Here is a 26,836-nt window from a genome sequence, read left to right on the forward strand (position 1 = left end):
TGAACAAGCTGTTTTCTTCACAAGTCATCAATTTTGTCTTTGTTAAAAGTAATAACACTTGCAAATATTCTGTTCTTGTCACACAATCTTTTACTTATACATCTTATTTTGCAAATGGATCAACCTTATTTATTTTTAGCTTTTAGAATGTCACCATAATACTGAGAAAATGTCACATCAATAAGTACTATAATTTAGATTCCAGACTCTGAACTTCATACAAACAACTTTGTGGATAATAAATGATCTGGCTATTGCTCAGCTCTACTTTATTTGTGGTCCAATTGGCCTGAATGTCAGTCAGGAATGCTCAGCTACAAGCGTTCATATCACAAAGCCAATCTGAGACCTGAAGTTGTTTTGGACAATATGGTAGAATCAACAACCCATTCTTCTCCTTCATCTTTCTTCCAGGATTGAGGATAAAATACCGCATTATTTCTCGCCACTCTCTGTGGTTACAGGTGTTCAGGCGACTCAGCTTTGGGCAATAAGATGCATGGGAAAATCTTCTTGGAGGCTTCTTGGAAAAATAATCTTTCCTCAGGAAAAGAAGAGACATACAAAGTCATTGAGAACTCCTTTATTTTGTCTTCTTCTTGCCTCCCTTTGCAGGCAGTGGTGGAAGAATGTCATATTTCGAACTGCAGCAGCCACCTTAAGACGGTAAGCTGAATGGTAAAGGCCAACATGCTAAGGAGGGAAGAATGGAAAGAGCTTAGATTTTTGATGATGCTGTGGGCAGCCTTTATACATTCCTTTAGACTTGTTGGTAGTAATAACTATCCTATGATCCTATGATTTAAATCTATGATTGAAACTATGATTTAAACCATGATTTAAACCACTATGATTTAAACCACTGTTATTTGGATTTTTCTCATGAGTTTTATATTTAATATGAAACCAACACAGTCCCTGAGAGTGTTATGGAACCAACCTCCCCATTTACACATAAGTGCCTGGGGCCAGAAGCAGGAAAGATGGAGAAGTGGAGTATAGTGTAGGACAGAAAAATTTTCCCTTTTTCATTCTAGACTCTTTGGCTTGCCTAGTGATTAAATTGGTATAAGTAAGATTAACAGGAGGAAAACAGAAATTTAATGGATAGGGGAGAGATATGAAGATTCAAAGGGCAGTTTTTAAAAAATATAATATCCTGAGCTAAGGAAAAGGGTAGAGGTTTTGATATACAAAGGGGAGAATGTTATTCACAGGAAGGCAAAGAAGATGCCTGGGAAACAAAGGTGACAACTTTTGCAGACAACTTCCTACGCAGATAAATTTCTTAGTGAAAACGATGTCTCTAGTACTAGCTCTCTTCCTGGTACAGGTCCCCTTTCCAATATCAATCTAAGCAGTTGAATAAAAAACTTTTTGTGAATCTCCTGGGTTGTAAATGGCCTTAGCTCAAAGTAATCTTTATGCCAAAGAGATATATTTTGGGGTAGCAAAATCTGCTCTCATCCAGTAACATGGTCTGATATTCAGCGTGGGTTCAGAAAGGAGATCTGGCCACCTTGCAAAGAGAGGTGGCAAGCAGAACTGTAAGGGGCTTTGTTTTTGAGAGGTTTTGTGAGAGTTGGGATTTAAGCATCTTGGGGGTTTTGCAGGTTTGGGAGCACCAAAAAGCAGCACCTTGGACAGTAGCTTTGAGACCTCAGATACCAAAGCAGGCAGAGCAGATCACAGCCAGATTTGCTCCTCAGCACACACAGTGCCACTATCTGAGGACTCCCAGAAGTAACAGGAAGAGGCTTGGAAGAGGAGCCTGAGATCCTGTGCTAGCATATGGTCACTAACAATCCAGTGACAGGTAACTGGTACCACAATGAGCTCATTTGTTCCCAAAGACAAGGAGGCCTGTGACATTTGTGGTACACACAACACACATGAAAATACTTTTCTATTTATTTAAGTGAATTCCTGACAACACACAATTCAATCTATTCTGCAGATACAGCATGCTAATAGCAATGTCTCCTAAAACAACAGCTGAACATACTTCGTTGCAGATTGTGGGAGTTGAGCTCACAAGATGTTTCATCTTTGCTCATGTGAGGCCACTGGTTAGTGGTTTCCTCTCTTCCCCCTCACCACAGTGAAGTCTGACACAATATTATATATAAAATAGATCAGAGCAGAGCAGATCTGAAAAAGGGCAGGATTGAGCCCAGAACCTTACACCTGTTGGCCCAAAAGTGAGTTTGCTTTGAATTTAAGGGGATTTTGAGGAGAATTCTCTCTGTATTTATTTTACTTTTGTTTCTTTTCATAAGGTTTTAGCTACTCAATGACACTGGATTCTTTTTGCTATTCGTCTCTTAGGTTGGGTCATGGTTCACTCTAAAATTTCAGAAATAGAGTGTTTTCCCAATTCCCCCCTACTCTGAGTAGAATAAGGATTTCCAAGGCAAAGTTGTGCTGGTGAGATGTAGATGGAAATCTGCATCTTTTGTTTCTTACTGGACAATGACTTTAGAGTAATAAAATTTCCAGATACACATGTGGGAGTCTAAAGTGGCCTAACATTTCAGCTCTTTGTGGACTGATCTCACTATCCCTTTGAGACTGAGAATGTCTCAGAAGAAAGGAACCTTTCTTACTCATCTTTGTATTCCTTGCTTTTCTAAGCACAGAGCAGGTGTTCTGAAAAGTTTTGCTAAATTGTATTGGAAAAAGAGAACAGAGGGCATTCTAGAATTGAATTATAACCTAACACATCTGATTCTATGAGTGTAGGAAACAAATCTTCACTATTAGGATTAAGTTGTTTTTTTTGTTTTGTTTTGTTTTGCTTGGGCATATCTTCAGAATCACATCCAAACTTCTTAATTGTTTCTGTAAGACTGCAAATTGTTTTCTCCTCAGAGGGGAAAAAACTTCTTAAAGCTTCTGTCTGTACAAAAAATTGTGCTGGGCATTTTCACACATCTTGCTATAATTTTTTAATAATTCATTTATTCATACTTTAAAAAATATTTTAACACTAACTACATCCTTCCCCAGAGTGTCCCTCACGTCATTATTTTATCCTCTTGTTTACAGACAAAAAAGCTAAAACTCTGAGAAGGGAAGAGACCCAAGGGTACATAGCAGAGAAGAGGTGAGGTTGTTTTCTGACTCCAGGTGCCATGGCTTTCTTCCACTTCACAGATTCATCTTCTTTTCTCCCTTGGCTTTATGACCCTCTTCAACCTAAGCATTCTTATCTCTTTAGTTATTAATCACTTTCCCCTTTCTAATCTCAAAAAGAACTCTCTCCATAGTTTCCCTTTTTTTTTTCTAAATGAAATTTGTGCTGGAGATTCATGGATGGGGGTGTTGGGGATGGAGAGGCTATAAAGGGTTGAGCAGATTTACTCATCTACTACTTGCAGAAATTCTGAATTGTGGGGGGGAATGTTTTGTAGAGAAACTACCTGTTTGTGGAGACTATCATTAATTGACTTTAAGTACTATTTTCCCCCTGCCTGCCTCTTTCCAAATTTGTTTTTAACAAACAAACATGACCAAATAGGTTATTTGGAATCTGTATTTACCATTGGACTATTCTGAACAGTGGTGTTTGAGTGCCAAGGTCTTGTGCATGGGTGCCAAAGGTCCAGTTCTTTAGAATTTCTATCATGTACCAGCTTTATTCCTTTGGTGTTCAGAGTGTAGTTCCTGAACTACCAGCATCACAATCTCCTTGGAACTTGCCAGAAAACAGATTAACAGGTCTTACAAGAATCAGATCAGAGGATCTGATTCAATATTAAATTAAAGTTTAATGTAGTTAAGCTAGAGTAATTTTTGCAGTAATCTTGGTTTGTTTTCTTGGAATTTTACCTTTGCTTTGCTTAAAATATATGCATACTCACACTTGAAATTAATTCTTGATTATATTGGTGAAATTATTCTAATGTTTATATTATTCCACAGAGATTTTTCTAGTTGCCTTTGGGAATGCCATTCAATTAGCTAAATCTGTTTCTTCTAGTTCTATTAAAAACCTTTGATATGTTTATTTGAAGGCAAGAACCATGTTTTATTTACCTTTGTGCCCACATAGTCTCTTGTATGGAAATGCTCAGTAAGTTGAAAGCTGAGTGAATTTTGAATAATGATTGAATGGATAAATACATAGAAGAAGAGGCATCTAGGTGGTACATCCTTTGGACTGGGACAGTGTCTTAGTCATCCTTGAATTGCTAACGCGTCACAGAAAGCCTATTAATAAATAAATCCCTCTTGGTTAAGTTGAAGCTGTTTGAGGAGAAGATGTCTATTTATTCCTGGCATAAGACCCCAAAGAATAGAAATAGGAGACGTGGAAATAAAAAATGAATTGTTACATACAGAGCTAGCCGCCTCACAATTGTTACGTCAGCTAATCATCACAACATTGTGAACTGCTGTTATTTTACAGAGATAGAAACTGAGTTCTGAGATGTAAGCACCCCACCCGTGTATACACAGCTAGTGCCAGAGCCGGATAATTCTTGGCAATAATTTCCCGTGTAACTGTGTGCACAGTCCTGTTTCTGCCGAGATTCAAAGGTGGGGAAGGCATGCTCCATTATAATAAAACACAAAAATACGCGACTCTGAGTTCGCCTTGCCCATTAGACGCACTGCAGTCCTGGAGAAAAGAGCTCTTCTTGTGCGTTATCGATGTAAACCAAGCAGGAACAATGGCATTTTTGAAAAGCTACCCCCACGAGGTCTTTCTTTCCCGCCAGCGGAACTGAGGCGCTGGGCCCTTCAGCCGCCGGGGGGACCAGAGAGGAACGGACTCACGGCCCGGCAGTTGCCTGGTAACGCCCGCTGGAGGAGTCCCGGCGTAGGAAGGTCCCGGAGAAGTGTCACCGGCCCCGTGTGAGAGACCCGTTCTCCCCGCGCCAGCTGTCCCCGCGGCTGGGCGGGCTGGGGCCGCGGAAATGTTGCAGGAGGAGTCGGATCTGTCTCTCGTTATTGCCCAGATAGTCCAGAAGCTCAAGGGCTCCAATTTATACGCTCAGTTGGAACGGCAGGCCTGGGTGAGTGAGGCCGGGCGGGAAGGGACGGAGACGGGCGGGGCCGCGGGGAAGCCTGCGCTCCGCCTGCCGCCCGCTGGCCTGGGCGGGAGCCGGCGGCTGGTCCTCGGGCTCCGCGCCTCGGCACGGAAACGCTTCCCTCGCGGGCGCAAGCTCCACTTGCCCGGCCTCGCGCGTGGGGTAGCCGATTTGGAAAGAAGGGTGGGGCGCACCCCGCCTTTCCGTAGGCCAGAGCACGCTGAGGCTGTTCATTGAGACCATAGTCCTTTCCAGGGTCTCGTTTTTTTAAGCTTCTGGAATCCGTAGAGACGGATGAGGCCACGCCTTCCCGCACAGTTTTCGTCCTGGAGGGCGTTTGGCCCCCAGGTGATTTTTTTTTTTTTTTTTTTTTTTTTTGGCTTACCGTTAGTCCGTCGCCTTCTTGCCCTCTGTCCTCCCTGCAGTGATTTCTTCCTCTTTCTCCCCTATCCAGGGTTCACGGAGTATTTTCCCAAGGTGCTAGGTTTCTTGGGATGCAGAGGTTGGTCTTTGCCTTTTTGTGCGAATGTCCTGTCCACGGGATCGTACCGTTTGTGAATTTCCGTGTTTCTGGTACTTAGCATCATGTGTTTGAGATTGAGTCATATTGTTGGCATTTCGCTAGTTCTGTTCCTTTTTACTGCTGAGTAATATTTCAGGTTTGGGTGTACTAGGATTTGTTTATCCATTCATCGGTTGCTGGGTATTTTCCGGTACAGCTATGGGTTGTTTCTTGTATGGAAATGCTCAGTACGTTGAAAGCTGAATGAATTTTGAATAATGATTGAATGGATAAATACATAGAAGAAGAGGCATCTAGGTGGTACATCCTTTGGACTGGGACAGTGTCTTAGTTAGTTTATTATGAATAAAACTGACGTATACATTCTGATACAGGTTTTTTTTTTTTTTTTTGCTTGAATATTTGTTTTCTTTTGGATAAATATCTAGGTGGGAATTGCTGAGTTGTATGGTAAGTGTATGTTTACTTGTATGAGAATCTGCCAAACTTTTCCAAAGTGGCTGTATTATTTTGCCTTTCTCCCAGCAATTATGAGAGTTTCAGTTGCTCTGCATCCTAATTAGTGCTTGGTATCAGCTTTTTTTTTTAAATTAATTTTTTATTAATTACATTCCTCTGGTAGGACTATGATAGCCCATCGTGGCTTTGATTACATTTCCTGTATGAGTAATGATACTGAGCATCTTACCATACGTTAATATCTTCTTTGGTTAAGTAGTTTGTGCAAATCTTTTGCCCATTAAAAAAATGGTGTTCTCTTATTGTTTGATTGTAAGGATACTTTATATATGACACAAGTCTTTTATCAGACATGCATCTTGCAGATATTTTCTGCCAATCTGTGGCATATCTTTCCCTTTCCTTAACTAGATCTTTCAAAGAGCAAAATTTTTTTATTTCGATGACCACTTTTTAATCTGTTTCTTCATTTATGATTTGTGTTTTTTTGTGCCCTACCTACACATCTTTGCCTGACCCACAGTCTCAAATGTTTGTTTCATTCTATGTTTCATTCTAGAATTTTTATAGTTTCAGATTTTACATTTCGGTTTGTGATCCATTTTAAGTTAATTTTTTGATATAGATAGATTGATGTGCAGTACCACACTTATTTCCAGTACCTCTATGTTGAGACACCTATCCTTTCTCCACTAATTTCGTTGGTACCTTTGTTGAAAATTGATTTAGAACACACACACACACACACTCACACACACACCCCTATTTCTGGCTCTTTGCTCTGCTCCATTCATCTATTTGTTTTGACTTTTGTAACTTTATAGAAAGTCTTGAAATCAGATAATTAGTTTTCCAACTTTGTTTCTCTTTTTCAAAATTGTTTGGACTATTCTACATCCTTTGCTTTTCCATATTAAAGTTTAGAGTCATCTTGTAAATTACTACAAAAAAATTGCTGGGATTTAGATTGGGATTATGTTGAATATGTGGATCAATTTTGGGAAAATTGACATGTAAACAGTGTTGAATTTTCTGCCTATAAACATATTTTATCTCTTTATTTCTATTTTGTTTTTTTGTCAGTGTTTTATAGTTCAGTATACAAATCTTGCAAATATTTTGTTTAGATTTTCCTCTAAATATTTTTTGATGCTATTATAAATGCTGATTTTTTCTCGTTTCACTTTCCAGTTGTTTATTGTTAGTACGCAGAAATATGATTGATATTTGTATATTTACCTTGTATCCTGTGCCTCACTAAACTTACTTATTAGTTATAGTACCAGTTTTTGTAGATTGCATAGGATTTTCTAAGAACATATGTCATATGTGAATAAAGATAGTTTTATTTCTTCCTTCCAATCTGTATGCCTTTTCTTTCTTTCCTTTCCCTTTCTCTCATCTCCTTCCTTTCTTCCTTCCTTCCTTCCCTTCTTTTTTTTCTTTCTTTTCTTTTTTCCTTTTTTTGCCTTGTCACACTGCCTAGTGTCTCTACTGCAGTGGTGTTTAGATGTGTTCTATTAGGTTGAGAAGCTCCCTTTTATTCCTTGTTTTTTGAGAGTTTTATTATGAATGGATGTTGGATTTTGTTAGATACTTTCTTGTATCTGTAGAGATGCTCATGTGATTTTTCTTTTTTAATATGTTGATATGGAAAATAATATTGATTGGTTTTGAATGTTAAACCAATTTTGCATTCCTGTGATAAATCCCACTGGTTTTGATGCATCATCCTTTATATATATATATTTCTTGATTTGATCTGCTAGTATTTTGTTGAAGATTATGTGAATATTTTCATGAAAAATATTAGTTTGTAGCTTTAACATCTTCATCTAATTTTGTTATCAGGTAATGCTGATTTCATAAGTTGAGTTGGGAAGTGTTCCCTCCTTTCTATTTTGTGGAAGAATTTGTATAGAATTAATATTATTTCCTTCTTAAATACTTGGTAGACTTCCTAGTAAGGTCACTGGGGCCTGGAGTTTTCTTGGTGGGAAACTTTTTTATAAAAAGTTTAAGTAAAAAAATATATGCAGGGCTATTCAGTTTGTTTATCTTGTTGAATGTTCTGCATGCGTTTGAAAAGAAAATCTGTCAAATAAATAAATAAAAAATCTTTAAAAAGAAAAGAAAAGAATGAACATTCCGCTCTTGGTATTCTACAAATGTCAGTTAGAGTAGTCAAGTAGAGGGGCAATTTTGTTTAAGTGAGTGTGGAGGCTGACTGAGTATGGAAGCTTCAGGCAGTATAGTTGGGGATCAAGCTAGGCTTGAGTTTTGTTATTACTGTCAGTAGCTTCAGTGTACCGTAGGCTTCAAAGTTGGTGGGCTGCTATAACTTTGTGCTTTAGAAAGGACCGTGGGGGACTGGAAGGTTTTTCACAGTATTTTTTCTACATCCTGTGCTTTCTTCTGCCTCTGTTTGCCTCTGCCACAGAGAGAAGTCTCTCTTCCTGCTCTTAATCTTTTCCTCAGCAGTAGAATGCTGTTTGTTTTATCGGTCCTAAGCTCATGGTAGGTACAGGCATTCTCTATTCTACTGGTCCTGTCTTAGTCCGTGTGCCTTGGGAGTGGGTCTTTCTCAGCGTTCCTTTCTCTTCTCCCCTTCGCAACCAAACTTCGCCTTGTATTTGTTGCTGATGTTGGGTAAAAGAGAGATTCCTGATCCTCAGTAGTGCTGGCTTACCTTGGCTTTGTAGGATCTAGTGTAGATCCTACTGGTGTAGGATCCTGGGCCTAGGAGAGTTTTTCTTAAATTCCCATGAGGAAGATCATTTTATAATCCATCTCACCCCCAGAAACAATTAATTATTGCCTTGTCTTCAGAGTGGGAAGTTTTCTGAGCCCTCTCAGAAGTTTAAGGCCTTTTCCTTAAATCAGTGGAAAGTTAGGAAAGGTAGCACGGTTTTATGCCTGTCCTAGAGTGGCAGTTTATCCCTTCTTGTGCACCTGTGCCACAAAAGAGGGCTCTCTGCAGTTCCTGGCTTTGCCCCCATTCTTTTGGATGAGCACCAGCTAGAGACCCATGGAAAAGAGAATGAATGTGAGTATAATTCCCCATGTGTTTGGTTTTGTTTTGTTTTTTTTTTTAAGATTTATTTTATTTATTTGACGAGAGAGAGAGGGAGAGAGAGCGAGTGCACAAGTAGGCATAGAGGCAGATAGAGAGGGAGAGAGAAACAGGCTCCCTGCTGAGCAGAGAGCCTGATTCGGGGCTTGATCCCAGGACCCTGAGATCATGACCTTTCCCAGGACCCTGAGATCATGACCAAGCCGAAGGTGCCCACCACCCCCATGTGTTTTGAGCTTTTTAGTTATTTTAAGTTGAAATGTTAGCCCACATACATTCTACAGTTAAAATTTTAACTGATTTCTTCTTTTTTGCTTTTTTCCTCCTCTGCTTTGCCAAAGGTGAGATGGTTTGGAGTCCCTTCTTCCTTGGAGAGGCTTGTTATTTTTTTGAAATTTAATTCACTTGATTGTCTACAATTTCAATTTTCTGATGGGTTCAAGAACAAAATAAGATTTGGTAGATTATACCTTTTTCCCCCCTCATTGTTAGGGTGGGAGAGACATTCTTATACTGGCTTTCTACATCCTATGTATTAGTAGAACTCCAATAACAAGTGTTAAAGGATTGCATCTATGTCCATGAGAAAAATTGGTCTGTAATTTTCCTTTCTTATAATGTCTTTGAAAAGCTTTATATCAAGGTTATGCTGGCCTGATAAAATGAGTAGAGAAATGGTCCCTCCTTTTTTATTTTCTGTTTGCTGAAAGAGTGTTATGAGATTGTGTTATTTATTTCTTAGATTTTTGGAAGAATTCTCCAATAAACCAATAAACTGTGTGTCTTAGATTTTCTTTTTGGAAGTTTTTTTTTTTTCTCTTTTATTAGCAGACTTCATTTTTTAAGAATGGTTTTAGGTTTACAGCAAAATTGAGCAAAAGGCACAGATTTCCAATATATTACCTTTTCTCTTGTACACAATTTTTCTATTATTAACATCTTGCATTAATATGGTACTTTCTAATAATTGGTGAACCAGTCGATACATAATTATTAAGTAAAATCCATAGTTTACATCAGGATTCACTTTTTGTGTTGTACAGTTCTAGTGGATTTTACAAACTTGTAATGTCATATATTTGCTATTTCAGTATCTTACAGAATAGTTTTACTGCCCTAAAAATCCTCTGTGCCCCACCTACTCATCCCTCCCTCTATTCCTCCCAAGCCTCTGGCAACCACTGACTTTTCTGTCTCGATAGTTTCACCTTGAAGAATGTCATATAGTTGGGCTCATGCAGTATGTGGCATTTTAAAACTGGCTTCTTTCACTTAGTAATATGCATTGTGTTCCTCAATGTCTCTTTGTGACTTGATAGCTTTTTTTGGGGAATAATATTCTATTGTGTGGATGTATCACAGGTCATTTATACATTCACCTATTGAAGGACATCTTGGTTGCTTTCAAGTTTTGGCAGTTACGAATAAAACGGCTAAAACATTCCTGTGTAAATTTTTGTGTTAAAATAAAATACCATGGAGCATGACTGCTTTTATGGTAAGACTGATTAACTTTGTTAGAAGCTGACGACTTATCTTCCAATGTGGCTATACTATATTCCATTTCCTTTACCAGTGAATGAGTTTCTATTGCTCCACATCCTTGTCAGCAGTTGGTGTTATCAGTGCATTAGATTTTAGCCATTTTAACAGATGTTTTGTGATATTCTCACTGTTGTTTTAATTTGCAATTCTTTTTTTTTTTAAGATTTTATTTATTTATTTGTCAGGAGAGAGCATACACAAGCAGGTGGAGCACAGGCAGAGGGAGAAGCAGACTCCCTGCTGAGCAGGAAGCCAGATGTGGGACTCGATCCCAGGACCTTAGAATCATGACCTGAGCTGAAGGCAGGTGCTTAAATCAACTGAGCCACACAGGCGTCCCTAATTTACAATTCTTTAATGACATATGATACTGAGCATCATTTCAGATGTTTATTCGCCACCTATATATCTTCTTTGGTGGGTGTCCATTTGGATCTTTTGCCCATTTTTAGATTGTATGTTCTTATTGTTTTAAGAGTTTGTCGTAAAATTTGGGTACACGTTTTTGATTTTTATTTTGTTTTGTTTTGTTTTTCAATCAGCTGTGTCTTGTACAAATATTTTATCCCAATCTGTCTAGTCTTTTCATTCTCTTACAATATCTTTTGCAAAGAAGTTTTTAAAGTTTAGTGGAGTCCATCTTATCATTGTTTTTCTTTTATGGATTGTGCTTCTGGTGTTGTGTCTAAACATTAATTGCTAATCCCAAAGTCACTTAGGTTTTCTCTTACGTTATCTTTTTGTAGAAGTCTTGTAGTTCTGGGCTTTAAATTTAGATCCTTGATCCATTTTGTGTTAATTTTTGTGAAGGGTATGAGGTGTGTATCTAGATTTTTTTTTTTTTTTTTTTTTTTTTTGCGTGTGAATGTCAAGTTGTTTGAATATGATTTGTTGACTTGTTGAATAGGCTATCTTTGCTCCATGGCGTTGTCTTTGCTCCTTTGTCAAAAGATCAGTTGACTCTATTTGTGTTGGTATTTCTGGGTCTCTATTCTATTCCATTGATCTGTTTGTCCATAACCATTACCACACTGTGATTTCAGTAGCTTTATAATAGGTTGAAGTTGGGTGGTATCAATCCTCCAACTTTGTTCTTATTCTTTAATATTGTGTTGGCAAGATTCTTAATAATATTAAATTTAATAGATAGAGGAATATTAAGATTTTCTGTTTCTTTTATTGTGACTTTTAATAAGTTGTGTTTTTCAAGGAACTTGTTTATTCCATTTAAATGATATAAATCAGTAGCCTAAAGTTGTTTATAATAAACATTTTTTTTTAATGTCTGAAAATTTGATTACAGTTTCTGGTAATGGTAATTCATATGTTGCCTGTGGTGTGTTGGTTTGAACAGTTTTGCTAAGGGTCTCTCAATTTTATTAATCTCATTAAAAAAGTAGTTTAGGCTTTGATGATTTTGCCTTAATTTTGGATCATATCTTTATTAATTGCTTCCTACATTCCTTAGGATTGAGTAACTGTTTTTTGTTTTGTTTTGTTTTTAGTTTCTTCGAATGGAAGTTTACATCAAAGATTTGAAACCTTTCTTCATTTCTAAAATATGCATTTAAGGTTATACTTTCCCTACTAAGCACTATTTTAATGGTATCCCCATAGTTTTAATGAGTCATATTTTCATTCAAAATATTTCCTAATTTTATGTGATTTTTAATTTGATGCAAGGGTTATTCTGAAGTATATTGCTTAATTCCTATGCAATTCAGATATTCTATTTTTGTTACCAATATACAGCTTAATTTTAGTGTTGTCAGATAATGTCCATCCTCTGATTGGTTAAATATTTTAGAAATTTTAGGGACTTGCTTTATAACCCAGTATATAATCAGTTTTGCTGAATGTTTCATGTGCACTTGTAAAGAATGTTTGTACTGTCACTGTTGGGTTAGGTTTATCTCCATATGCCTCTTAGGTCCACTTGTTAGTTATGCTGTTTAACTTTCTTATAATCTTATTGAGTTTTTTTTTTTTGCTTGTTTTATTAGCAATTTTAAGAAATATGTTAAAATCTCCCACCATGATTATATATTTGTCTATTTCTTTAATACTCTCAATTTTTTTGTTTTCTATATTGTAAGACTGTTTTATTGGTTGTGTAAGATTTACATTGTGTTATCTTCCTGATACCTTAAACCCTTAATCATTATGAAATGTCCTTCTTTATTTCTAGTGAGTTTCTTGCCATAGAGTCTGTTTTGTCTGATATTAGTATAATTACACAAGCTTTTTTAAGTTAGTGATTGCATGGTATGACTTTTCCTATATTTTTATCTTCACTCTACTGTTACTGCATGTAAAGTGTGTCTCTTGAAAACTTTAGCATCTTATAGCTGTTTTTAAAATCCAGTCTAATAGCCAGTCTTATAATTGTATTATTTAGTCTATTTGTATTTAATGAGTTTGCTGACATTAGTTTTGTATTTATATGTTACTGATTTAGTTTGTATTATTGGTCTTAATATTTGTTTTTTTTTATTTGATCCATTTGCTTCATATTCTGTTTTCCCTCTTTTGTTTTGATTATTCAGATATTATTCAAATATTTTATTATTTATTTTTCTCTCTATTAATGTGATAGTTACACAGTGTTTTACTATTCTTTAAATAGCTACCCTAGAGGTCACAGAATTTATTCTTGATTAGTTATAGTCTCATATAAATGATCACTTTACTATTTCCCTGTTAGCTAATGCTAGAACTTAGAACATTTTACTCATTTATGACTTTTTCCCTTCATTATTTTTGCCATGCCTTTTATGTGTAATTTAAATCCCTCAAGAGAGAAATTGTCTATGATGGTGGATGAGTAGGAAATCTTAGTTTCATTTGATCCCAGGAATTCAGCTAGATACTTATCAGATCATTCTGAATACTTATGAACTCAACTGGAGATCTAAGAAAAGGATAGCTGCAACTCTACAAATAGAAAAGCAACCACTTTATGAAAGAATGATAAGATGGAAAAACTCACCTCAAAAAAGAGAACAAGAGGCAGTACTGATTGCCAGGAATCTAATCACTATGGATATAAGTAAGATGTCAGAACTAGAGTTCAGAATACTGATTATAAAGATACAACTGGGCTTGAAAAAAGCATAGATGACACTAGAGAAACCCTTTCTGGAGAAATAAAAGAACTAAAATCTAATCAAGTCAAAATTTTAAAAAGGCTATTAAGGAGATGCAATAAAAAATGGAGGCTGTAACTGCTAGGATAAATGAGGCAGAAGAGAGAATTAGTGATGTAGAAGACAAAGTGATAGAGAACAAAGAAGCTGAGGGGAAAAAAAAGAGATAAACAATTACAGTATCCTGAGGGGAGAATTTGAGAGATAAGTGATACCATAAAGCAAAACAATATTAGAATTAGAATTAATTCGGATTCCAGAGAGGGAGGAAAGAAGGAGAAGGAGGGGAGAAGGTAAATTAAAACAAATTATAGCAGAGAGCTTCCCTAGGGGAAGGGGGAAACAGGAGTTCAAGTCACAAGGAGCCACAGAGAATTCCCCCTCAAAATCAATAAATATAGGTCAACACCTTGACATATAGTAGTGAAACTTGCAAATTTTAGAGATAAAGAGAAAATCCTGAAAGTGGCTCAGGACAAGAGGTCTGTAACCTACAAGGCTAGAAACATTAGACTGGCAGCAGACCTAGCCACAGAGACCTGGCAGGCCAGAAAGGACTGGCATCGTATATTCAGGGAACTAAATGAAAAAAACATGCAGTTGAGAATACTTTATCCAGCAGAGCTGTCATTCAAAATAGAAAGAGAGATAAAATGTTTCCAGGACAAACAGGAACTAAACAAATTTGTGATCACCAAACCAGTCCTGTAAGAAATATTAAAGGGGATCTTTTAAGTGGAGAGCCCAAAAGTAACATAGATTAGAAAGGAACAGAGACAACACGCAAAAACAATAATGACTTTACAGGTAATACAATGGCACTAAATTCGTATCTTTGAATATTTACTCAATGAAAATGAACTAATGCCTCAATCAAGACACAGGGTATCAGATTGGATAAAAAGTTAAAACCCATTGATGTGCTGTCTGCAAGGGTCACAGTTTAGACCCAGAGACACCCCCAGATGGAAAATGGGGTGGGGTGTTTGAAAACCATTTATCATGCTAATGGACATCAAAAGAAAGCTGGGGCAGCAATCCTTATTTCAGACAAATCAGACTTTAAATCAAAGACTGTACTTAAATATGAGGAAGGATACTATGTCATAATTAAAAGGTTTATCCAACAAGAAGATCTAACAAATGTAAATATTTATGCCCCTAACATGGGAGCAGCCAGTTATATAAACCAATTAATAACAAAATTAAATAAGCACATTGATATTAATAAAATAGGAGTAGGGAACTTTAACTCCCCACTCACTGCAATGGACAGATCATTTAAACAGAAGACCAACAAGGTAACAAGGGCTTTGAATGACACTGGACCAGATGGACCTCACAGATATATTCAGAGTGTTCCATCCTAAAGCAATAGAATATACATTCTTTGAGTGCACATGTGTTCTCCAGAAGAGAACACACATTAGGTTACAAATCAGGTCTCAACTGGTACCAAAGATTGGGATTATTCCCTATATATTTTCAGACTATAATGCTTTGAAACTGTAACTCAATCACAAGAGGAAAGTTGGAAAGAGCTCAAATACATGGAGGCTAAAGAGCATCTTACTGAAGAATGAATGGTTCAACCAGGAAATTAAAGGAGAATTTTTAAAACTCATGGAAACAAACGAAAATGAAAACACAACTGTTCAAAACCTCTGGGATGCATAAATGCAGTCCTAAGAGGAAAGTATATAGCAATACAAGCCTTTCTCAAGAAACAAGAAAGGTCTCAAATATACAACCTAACCTTACACCTAAAGGAGCCGGAGAAAGAATAGCAAATAAAGCCTAAACCCAGCAGGAGAAAAGAATAAAGATCAGAGCAGAAATCAATGAAATAGAAACCAAAAGAACAGTAGAACAGATAATTTTTTCCTCTTTTTTGAAAAAACATATAGCTCATAATTATTTTAAAGTCCTTGTTAGTTAACACCAATATCTGGATCACATGTAGGTCTGTTTCTGTGGTGTTATTTTCTCTTAGCTTTTGTCTATCTGATTTTTACAGTCAGCATGACTAGTAAATTTTTAGTGATGCTAGAAATTGTGTGTGAAAAACTGTGTAGCTTGTAAATGATATCTTACTTTATTAAGGGTTCCCTCTCCACTGGGAAGATACTCTTGTCACTGGTTACTGTAATCCAGTTAGGGAATGCTCTGGGTTGAGGCTGAGTTTTAGCCTCTTAGGCCAGTCTTCCTCTAGTTCTTTCCTGGCTCTCCAAAATTTTCAAATAAGAATTTGATGTATTCTAGAGGTCCTTTCCTCTGTGGGTCCCAAACGCTAATTTTTCTCTTGTCAGACTGTTAAAAAAACTTTTTCACAGGTTTCCTCCTTAGATTTTTAACTTTCTACTTCAAAGAATTCTAATATTCAAAAAAATTCTTGGGGACAAAACCAGCCATGTGCTTAAGACCTCCAACTGTTTGCCAAAGCTGTCCTTATTTCTCTGTCCATTGTTGGTAGCCCTGCTTTATGTTGGGTTTGTATTGATTCTCAGCCTCTTGCCCATCTATCAATATTTTTCCATTTCTGTTACTGTAGTTCTTGTTCTCTCAGCAATTCTCTTCTACCTTCAGATAGTTGATTCCCCACCCCTCCCCCCCTTGGCTTTGCTAGTTCTATTTAGGGGTCCTGATCAGCCACCAGTTCTTTTATCAGCTTGGGAATGTAAGTCGCATTTTGTGAGGACTGAAGAAGATAATATGCCTGGTACGTTGTAAGTGCTTAGTGAATGGGAGCTTGGGTGTCCTTCAAAGTCCAAACAAGATTACTTAAAACCCTCAGGCTTCTAATGACCCTTAGAAAAATGGTCAAAATCCTTGATCATACCTACTCTACTATTTCAGCCAAAACCATTTAAGCTTCGTAGGTCTTCTATAATCTCCCAGTTTAGTGGCCTATAGTACCTGGAACTTTCTTTTTTGTAATATTTATCATGCTTGTATTTATTTTTTAAATGTCTGCTTTTCCCATTAAAGTATATGTTTCATGAAAGCAGGACAAATGTATGTCTTCACTGAGCTGCTGTATTTTACACCTACCAAAATGACTGGCGTGAGCCAGGTGCTCAACATGTATTTATTAAGTGGAATAAGTCCATATTCTTCTTTAATGTTGATTGTAATGACATATGTGGTATATCTGCTATGTGCCAGATACTATACTAGGTGATAAAAGATTACGGAAAGCATCCTAACCATTCAAAGTCTTATGTGGGACTCTGCTTTTCTTTGAAAAGGTTTTTTCCTTTAAATATTTCTTTTTTTTCCAAACTTGAGATCTAATAACTTAATAGCTATTTCTCAATTTATAAAAATTTTTTTAAGTTCCAAATAGTAAGCAACAATGACAAAACTTTTTATTTTTAAAGCTTTTTGTATTTCAGAATTGCAAGTAAGAGATTAAAGACGTGTATAATATAACCTTATTTGGAGATTACTGCCCTGAGGAAGTATTTTTGTTGCTTTCTATTTTGAACTCCACTTACATTAATTAAATATTATTATTTATTTGATTATTCAGCAAGTATTTATTGAACATTTAGTATATGTCAGGCGCAGTTCTACTGTCAGGGGATACAATAGCAAATAAAATAAAGTTCTGCTATCATGGAGAGATGATAGTATTACAGGTAAATGCAGGCCCGTAATCCCTTATCTAAAATCTGGGGGCCAGGTATGCTTTTGGAATTCAGATTTTTTTCAAATTTTAATAGGTTAATTTAGGCATATTCTGTGTTACTTAATATCCCTATCCCATGGTCTTATAGTACCTTGTAATTATACAGATTAATATTTCTGTAACAAAATGTATGAATTTTCACATTAATTGTGATAAATAAGGACTATAAATAGTCTCATGTCAATTCAGGTCAGATCAGATTTTGCTGCTGAATGAGTCAAGTCAGGACCGATTATGCCACCTATTCAGTTATGGAAAAACGTTGGCCTTTAGAGAATTTCAAGTTAGGGATAATGTGTCTGCAATATAACATCAGCTAATTGCTTTGATATAATAAAAATTAGGGCAAGAAAAGAGAAAGAAAGATACAGCAGGGTAAGGAGATGATTACATGGGAACTCAACTAATATTTGGATGGTTCTTAAGATACCTAAAGTAAAAGACCCATAGTATTACAGATTGATACTTTAAAAGTATATAATCACAGATCTTTTAATATTAATACAAACTTGAACCTGAAAAAATGTGTTGACAACTTTGCCTTAGCTCATATCCACTAATGAAGACATTTAATAGAAATAAGCTAACTCTTAAAAGGTAACTCTATAGTCAGTTTTAGTAACATAATTTTAAACAACTGGTTATTTGTTACATGCCTTTACAGTTTTAATCGTGAGGGCTGTTTCCTGCCACCAGCATTTTTCTGTACTATCTTCATTTTGTCTGTTTTGGTATACTGTCAAAATGCTAGAGCAGTATTGGTTCAACTTAATTAGAAAAATAAAATCACACAGAATATTTCAAAGAGAAATATAAATGATACCTAGAATTTTCCCCCACTATTAGCAATTTTTTAAAAAGATTTTATTTATTTATTTTTCAGAGAGACAGAGAGAGAGAACAAGCAGGAGGGGAGCAGCAGGCAGAGGGAGAAGGAGGCTCCCTGCTGAGCAAGGAGCCCAATGTGAGGCTTAATCCCAGGACCCTGGGATCATGACCTGAGCCAAAGGCAGGCACTTAAACCACTGAGCCACCCAGGTGCCCCAGTTTAATAGTATAATTAAACTGTATTTTAATATATACTTTTGTAGATTAAAGTTTAATTATCAAGATTTTAGTGGATAACATGGAATTTTGTGTTTCTGTAAAGGGGTGATTTTTTTGATTTCTGAGTTTTCTTGAGATACTTTGTTATGAAGTCAACTTACTCTTAAAATCGAATTTGCTCATTCATCCTCTAGACAATAGCTTGATAACCTAATCTAAATTTGATGTTTAGCACAAAGATCAGCATTGTTATTTTGTATCATTCATTATTGTATTTAAAATGGATGTTGTGTCTATAAAGAACTTAGCAAACTCAAAACCCAAAGAACAAACAATCCAATCAAGAAATGGGCAGAGGACATGAACAGACATTTCTGCAAAGAAGACATCCAGATGGCCAGGAGACACATGAAAAAGTGCTCCATATCACTCGGCATCAGGGAAATACAAATCAAAACCACAATGAGATATCACCTCACACCAGTCAGAATGGCTAAAATCAACAAGTCAGGAAATGACAGATGCTGGCGAGGATGTGGAGAAAGGGGAACCCTCCTACACTGTTGGTGGGAATGCAAGCTGGTGCAGCCACTCTGGAAAACAGCATGGAGGTTCCTCAAAATGTTGAAAATAGAACTGCCCTATGACCCAGCAATTGCACTACTGGGTATTTACCCTAAAGATACAAATGTAGTGATCCAAAGGGGCACGTGCACCCGAATGTTTATAGCAGCAATGTCCACAATAGCCAAACTATGGAAAGAACCTAGATGACCATCAACAGATGAATGGATCAAGAAGATGTGGTATATATACACAATGGAATACTATGCAGCCATCAAAAGAAATGAAATCTTGCCATTTGCAACAACATGGATGGAACTAGAGCGTATCATGCTTAGCGAAATAAGTCAAGCAGAGAAAGACAACTATCATATGATCTCCCTGATATGAGGAAGTGGTGATGCAACATGGGGGCTTAAGTGGGTAGGAGAAGAATCAATGAAACAAGATGGGATTGGGAGGGAGACAAACCATAAGTGACTCTTAATCTCACAAAAGAAACTGAGGGTTGCTGGGGGGAGGGGGTTTGGGAGAAGGGGGTGGGATTATGGACATTGGGGAGGGTATGTGCTTTGGTGAGAGCCGTGAAGTTTGTATACCTGGTGATTCACAGACCTGTAACCCTGGGGATAAAAATACATGTTTATAAAAAATAAAAAATTAAAAAAAAAAAAGAAAAGAAAAGAAAGAGAGAGAAAAATAAATCTATAAATTTAGTCTCTACTAAAGAAACTACTACTCTCTACTAAAGGGCAAGTTGCTTCAATGCCCATGACATTATGTCCAGGAAAAAAAAATTCCCCTACAGCAAAAATATGTCTCATTTGTGCCTTACTTGGTACTTTATTAAATCATACTATTTATATATTTAAAAAAATATATTACTTACATAATATTGGACCTATTCAGTCAAAGTGATTCTCTAAAGTGTATTAAAATAAATAATTGTTCAGCCAAAGTGATTCTCTAAAATGTATTAAAATAAATAATTGTAAACTATCAAAAAAATTTTTAAAAAAATGGATGTTGTGTAAAACCTCAAATGTTATTTGCATTCCATTAAGTGTTTAATAAATCCTGTTGCTCTGATTGTTATTATAATAATAGAATTGTGAAAGGGAAGAACCTGAAAGAAGATCAGCTTTGGAGAGAGAAGGAATAATATAATCGATAGGATGCTGTCATAAGTCTAGAACCCCAGAGCATCTCGATGCTAATGTCCCTACTAAAAAACTTAAGAAATTATATTTCAAATACTGTTTTTTCATTTATCATTATTAGAAATGTATACATGTGTAAGGAATTTAGAGATTATAAAAAGAGAAGAAACATTCATTTATCATTTATTTTAAAGAAATGAATATTTAATGGATTTAAATAAATTTTAATTAACTATATTTTCTGTAAGACATAGATAGAACATGTATATATTTTTAAAGGTTTATTTATTTGAGAGAGAGAAAGAGAGCACAAGCAGGGGGCAAGGGCAAAGGGAGAGGGGGATTTGGCATGTATATGATTAAGCTTTAGATTGGACTACTCCAGTCGATATAAAACTAATAATTCAGGGACTCTGACTGTGTTTGGTGTGATACAAGGACTGTGTCTTTCTTACCTGTATCTGTCATGGCTTTTATTGTGTTCAATATTGGAAAGTAAGACAATTGTAGGAATGCTCACAATACTGACTCCATCTTTGTTCCTTCATTTTGTTCATGTTCACTGGATGATCTTTCTTGGAGCTGTGTGTTTCTGGTTCTTTGGAGATTAATATACATAACTTAGAAATGCCCTTAGATGGGGGGAAGCTTGCTTTGACCTCCCATGAATCCAATAAAGATAACAGTCTTTCTCTTTTCTGATGCAAAGGTGGTACCACAAGATCCAATTCAAGGTTAGCTGTTAATTAGGTGCATGCAAAACCTGTGAGTGCATGCAGACCCTTTGATCTCACTATAGTGCCCTTCTGCCCTTCTGCACATTCTGTCACACTCTAAAATCTGTGGACAAAGGTCTAGACTTTTTGGAGAATAGCTATATGGTACCTGAATTGTCATCTGCCTGCCACCCCCCTCAGTAAGTTCTACCTGGTAAAACTCTATGTAACTTGTATGGAGTTTCATTTTCTTGTCTCAAAGTGCCTTGTATCTCTTTTTTATTGATTGATTTGATACCAACTCTTTATTTACATTTTAGTTAATTAACATATAGTATAATATTGGTTTCAGAAATGAAATTTAGTGACTCATCACTTACCTATAACACCCAGTACTCATCACAGTAAGTGCTGTCCTTTATACCCATCACCCATTTGGCCTATCCCCCATCCATCCTCCAGCAACTCCCAATTTGTTCTCTAAAGTTAAAAGTCTCTTATGGTTTGCCTTCCTCTGTCTTTTTTTTCTCCATCCCCTCTGTTACTCTGTTTTGTTTCTTAAATTCCACATGCGAATGAAATCATATGGTATTTGTCTTTCTTTGACTGACTCATTTCGCTTAGCATGATACGCTCTAGCTCTATCTACATCATTGCAGATGTCAAGATTTCATTCTTTTTGATGGCTGAGTAATAGTCCATTGAATATATGTACCACATCTTCTTTATCCATGAATCAATCAATGGACATTTGGGGTCTTTCAATAATTTGGCTATTGTTGATAATGCTGCTATAAATGTCAGGATACATGTGCCCCTTTGGATCAGTATGTTAATATCCTTGGGTAAATACCTAGTAGCGTAATTGCTGGATTATAGGGTAACCCAATTTTTAACTTTTTGAGAAACCTCCATACTGTTTTCCAGAGCGGTGGTACTATCAAAGTACCTTCTCAGTTTGGGGGATACTTTACTGTCTCTCTCCCATCTTCTAACAACAGTGTGGAAATGAATTATTGTATATAGCATTTCAAAATAAGAAGCCTTTTTTTCCATAGAATTTATGTACTGGGGGCGGGGGGTGGTAGGCAAGATAACTATTAAAGTATGGGTTTACTTTGAATAAGTAAGTATATCTTTTTGCATTTTATTTCAGGACTGACTTGCTTAGAGAAGGTCAAATAGGGTTTTTGAATTAGGTAAGGCCAAGCTGAAACAAGAGAGAAAAGATTGATTACTAAATGTGAGCTGAAGACAGGCTCAGGCATAAAGTATATTATGAAAGGAGGCTAAGAAGTAAGATGTGGAATTAGAGGGATAAGACAGACAGTGCTGGTAGAAAAGTGGGTCAGCTTTGAGATGTCAGCAAAAGAAAACCAGAGAGGAATCTATCTTCAGGTGAGAGAAACCAGAGCAGGGTTTGAATTATACAACACAGACTGAGTATTAGGCATGGTCAGCTTGTACAGAGCCAAAATTTCCAATTTGTAACTAAAACTCATTCCTGGCTACAGTGCATATCCACTGGGACTACTTGGATTACAGAAACAGATTTGGTCTACCATTTCATAAAGAACCAAAAATATTAGGAAGGAATGGAGATACCCAATTCAGTATGTTTTAATTGAGCCTCTCTTACGTGGTGGTGATGGGAAAAATTAGACAACGTCCAAAACAGTGATGTTAATGAGAAGAATGTGGATTAATGCAGGAAAGAGCAGTTATTTGTCACACTTTTTCTTAGCTATTTTTTTTTTTTTAAGTAATCTCTACACCTAATGTGGGGCTCAAATTTATGACCCCAGGATCAAGAGTCACATGCTCTACTGACTGAAATAGCCAGTACCCCAGCTTTTTATGTCCCTCAATACATTGTAGGTTCCTCAAGAGTGAGGGAGAATCATGTCTTATTTTTCTTTTTATATTTAGCAACTGGCACGTAGGAAGTGTTCAATTAATTATTGAAAGAAGAATGTAAATTCAAAAGCATGTACTAGGATATAAATACAGTGAAAGGACACAGATGGGGGTAGAGAAAGCTTGGTTAGCACTCAAGGTGGGAAGACTGGAGTGAATTCCCAATATAGGAACAGTGAGAAGGTTAAGCAGAGGGTTTCTGTTATATTATAGGGCACTTCTAAAGAGTGAAGGAGTTCAGAACAAGTCTCCCCAAAACGTGCCACTTTCGTATGTGAACAGTCCACATACGAAAGTGATCTGAAGGCAATCAAGATCCTGCTGCCTCAGAAGAAACTTCTGCACTTACCTACCTAGAAGAATCTAAATTAGGTGTTTCCCAGAATAAGAATTATTACCAGAGATAAATTTTATCTGAGTGGCCCATCTATATGGCAGGGCAAACATTTAATTATGAAACATCTGCTCTTCTTACTGTCTATAATTACCTTCCTTCCCTTTGAAGTCCCATACACCTCATTTTACCTTTCTATTTTGAACCTTTTATGTATGTGGGATTTCCATATGAATGAAATTAAATTTTATTTTCTCCTGTTAATCTGTTATTGTCAGCTTAATTCTTAAAAAACCAGCTAGAAGAATCTCTGGAGGGGTGCCTGGGTGGTGCAGTTGTTAAGTGTCTGCCTTTGGCCTTGGTCATGATCCCAGGGTCCTGGGATCAAGCCCCGCATCAGGCTCCCTGCTCAGCGAGAAGCCTGCTTCTCCCTCTCCCACTCCACCTGCTTGTGTTTCCTGTCTAACTGTGTCTTTCTCTGTCAAATAAATAAAATCTTAAAAAAAAAAAAAAAGGCTAGAGGAAGATTTTTTCTTCCCAACAGAAGATAAGATTATGTACGTTGGGTAGTACTAGGTGTTTAGAAGATCATAAATGCCAGAATGAATTTTCTTTTATTCTGTAGGTATTGAAGGGGTCATTGAGGTATTTTGAGGAGGGTGAAGATATGAAGGATTTTGTAAAGAATATTAAAATAGCACTGGTGAGTTCAATAGATGGGAATAGGAGAGAGTGTTCCAGCTTCATCTTCCACTTTATTCTTTCCTACATTCTCTTGGAACTTTGCTGTTCCACAAAGTGACAGTGTACAAGAACATCCCCAGGCCTTTACTCAGTCTCTTTACTTAGCCTATACTCTTTTGTTCCCCTTTTCCAGTTCTTCTGTTAGAATTAATTGTTTCTGTCTCTAAGGATGATAACTCTGTTATAACATTTTTTTTTTCTTATGGTAGCATTATTATTATTTTTTATTAGGCATCTTCATGTCTGGACTAAAAATGCCAGAAAACTAGGCCAATCATCTTGTGTTTCCCATGGGGTTTTGCAGCTGTAGGTCTAAGGAATCTTTAGTGCAAATGGATTCATTGAGAACATGTTTATGAAGTACTTACTATGTGATAGTTATTGTGCTGATTCTTAGGGTACAGAGATGAAAGACACTTAGATTCTGGAAAACTTGAAATCACTACTGTGAATTTGATGGTTCCTTAATACTTAAATACTTTTCTTTTTTTTTAGTATATGTGCTACCAAAGCGAGCACAAGACTTTTCTTTAAAAAAAAAAAAAAAAAGATTTTATTTATTTATTTGACAGATTGAGAGCACAAGTAGGCAGAGAAGCAGACAGAGGGAGAGGGAGAAGCAGGCTCTCCACTGAGCAGGGAGCCTGATACAGGGCTTGAACCCAGGACCCTGGGATCACAACCCAAGCTGAAGGCAACCACTCAACTGTCTGAACCACCCAGGTGCCCCTTTGAAGACTTTTCTGATGAGATTTATGGTGATGTTAAAGAATGTTACTTTTTGATATTATTTAATGAAATGTGTCCACTGTATCACTTAATATATTCAAAATGATCAGTGTATAATGTTATGAAATCATGTGCAGATAGAAGATTGATTCAGAGTGCAAGGTAGAGTGATACATGTTTATGTAATAAAGCATGAAAACTTTACTGAGGTTCAGATACTATTGTGCAACTAATTTTTAGGGAACTTTTAGTCAAATTTTGATATACTATCACAGGAGAGTATCTACAATATCTAAAAAGGATATTAAAATACTCTTCCCTTTTCCAGTTACATATCTGTGTGACACTGATTTTTTTCATATACATCAATCAAAATAACCTAGTGCTGCAAATGGAATATCACAGCAGATTGAAGTTTCCAGGCTGTCTTCAGTTAAGCCAAACATCAGAGATTTGCAGAAATGTAAAACAGTGCCTCTTTTCTCACTATTTTTGTATCTGAAAATACAGTTCTTTGAAATAAAAATATTTAGGGCAGGGGTGCCTGGGGGACTCAGTCAGTTAAACGTATACCTTTGGCTCAGGTGTCCTGGGATTGAGCCCCGCATTGGGGGGGGGGGGTCCCTGCTCAGTGGGGAGTTTGCTTCTGCTTCTCCCTTTGCCCCTCCCCTGGCTTGTGCTCTCTCTCTCTAAAATAAATAAATAAATAAAATCTTAAATAATATTTAGGCTAATATATAATGGGCTAAAGTGTTATATTTACCATTTTTTACCATTTTTAAGTGTACAGTTCAGTGGCATTCAGTACATTCACATTGTTGCACAGCCATCAATAAGCACCCATCTCCAGTACTTTTTCATCACAGTAAGAACTGTGTAACCATTAAATACTAAATCCATTCCAACCTTCCCCATAGCTGCTTACAGCCAGCATTCTACTTTTTGAATTTGAATTTTTGAATTTGAATTTGACTGTTCTATGTACCTCATATAAGTGAAATCATATAGGATTTGTCTTTTTGTGACAGGCTTATTTCACTTAGCATAATGTTCTCAAGGTTCATCCATGTTGTAGATGTGTCAAGATTTTCTTCCTTTTTAAGGGGAGAGTGGTATTTCATTGTGTACACATATCACATTTTGCTTATCTGTTCATTTGTTTGTGGATACTTGGGTTGCTTCCACATTGCACTTATTGTGAATAATACTGCTGTGAACATGAGTGTATAAATATATGTTCAAGTATGTACCTAGAATTGAAAGTGCTGGATCATGAGATAATTCAGTTTCTAATTTTGGGGGTGGGGAATTTCCATACTAATAAACAAATAGGTTTTTTTCTGTTCTAATTTCTAATGCTATAAATATCAGTAGATACAATCCACATAAAGGAAGTGCTCTTATATCCTCAATTTTTAAGAGAGTGAGCATCCTGAGGGTTAAAAGTTTGAGAATCAGTGGTCTAGTGAAAGGAGTGAAGTAGAGAGATCTGTTAGGAAGTTACTATAAGTAGATAAGTAGATAAGTTGCTTATAGAAGAATGGGAAGGGTGGTATGAAGAATCTGTCATATGAAGAGAACTTGGGAGAATCTGGAAATATATGTGACCTTGAGAAAAGAAGCTTTTAGAGAAGACTCAGTAGCTTTCTTTGAATATTTGAAGGTCTCCTGTAGAAAAGGGATTAGGTTTATATTTTGTGACATTGTGTGTGTATGTTGTGGGGGGGTGTGATGGTGGCAGATGGTATGAGGAATCAATTTTAGCTCATAATAAAGAATTTTCTAAGGTAATAATTTGAAGATGGAACTGGCTAAGGTAGGGGTGTAGTGGGTTTCTAAACTAGAAAGCTGGTGTAGAGTTTTGTTGAGTGTTTTTTCTTTTCTTTCTTGTTTGGTTGGTTTCAGGAGTAGAAGTTAGTGATTTATGTGTCTGATAGCCATTTGTATGTCTTCATTGGAGAAGTCTCTGTTCATATCTTCTGCCCATTTTTTGATATGCTTGTCTGTTTTGTGTGTGTTGAGTTTGAGGAGTTCATTATAGATCCTAGATATCAACCTTTTGTCTGTACTGTCATTTGCAAATATCTTCTCCCATTCCTTGGGTTGCCTCTTTGTTTTTTTGACTGTTTCCTTTGCTGTGCAGAAGCTTTTG

The 26,836-nt window shown here is 36.5% G+C and overlaps 1 protein-coding gene across 1 annotated transcript in view; it reads left to right on the forward strand.

Moving 5' to 3' along the window:
* Positions 1 to 4,600: 4,600 nt before the first annotated feature.
* Positions 4,601 to 26,836, forward strand: part of TBC1D19 (TBC1 domain family member 19) — a 178,211-nt gene continuing 155,975 nt past the window's right edge. Inside the window, exon 1 of the mRNA XM_059382090.1 lies at positions 4,601 to 5,021. Within this exon, the coding sequence (XP_059238073.1) occupies positions 4,923 to 5,021 (99 nt within the window). The 5' untranslated portion in view covers positions 4,601 to 4,922. The remainder of the gene's footprint in view (positions 5,022 to 26,836) is intronic.

The sequence above is a fragment of the Mustela nigripes genome, chromosome 1 (assembly GCF_022355385.1).
Source record: "Mustela nigripes isolate SB6536 chromosome 1, MUSNIG.SB6536, whole genome shotgun sequence".
Lineage (NCBI taxonomy): Eukaryota > Metazoa > Chordata > Mammalia > Carnivora > Mustelidae > Mustela > Mustela nigripes.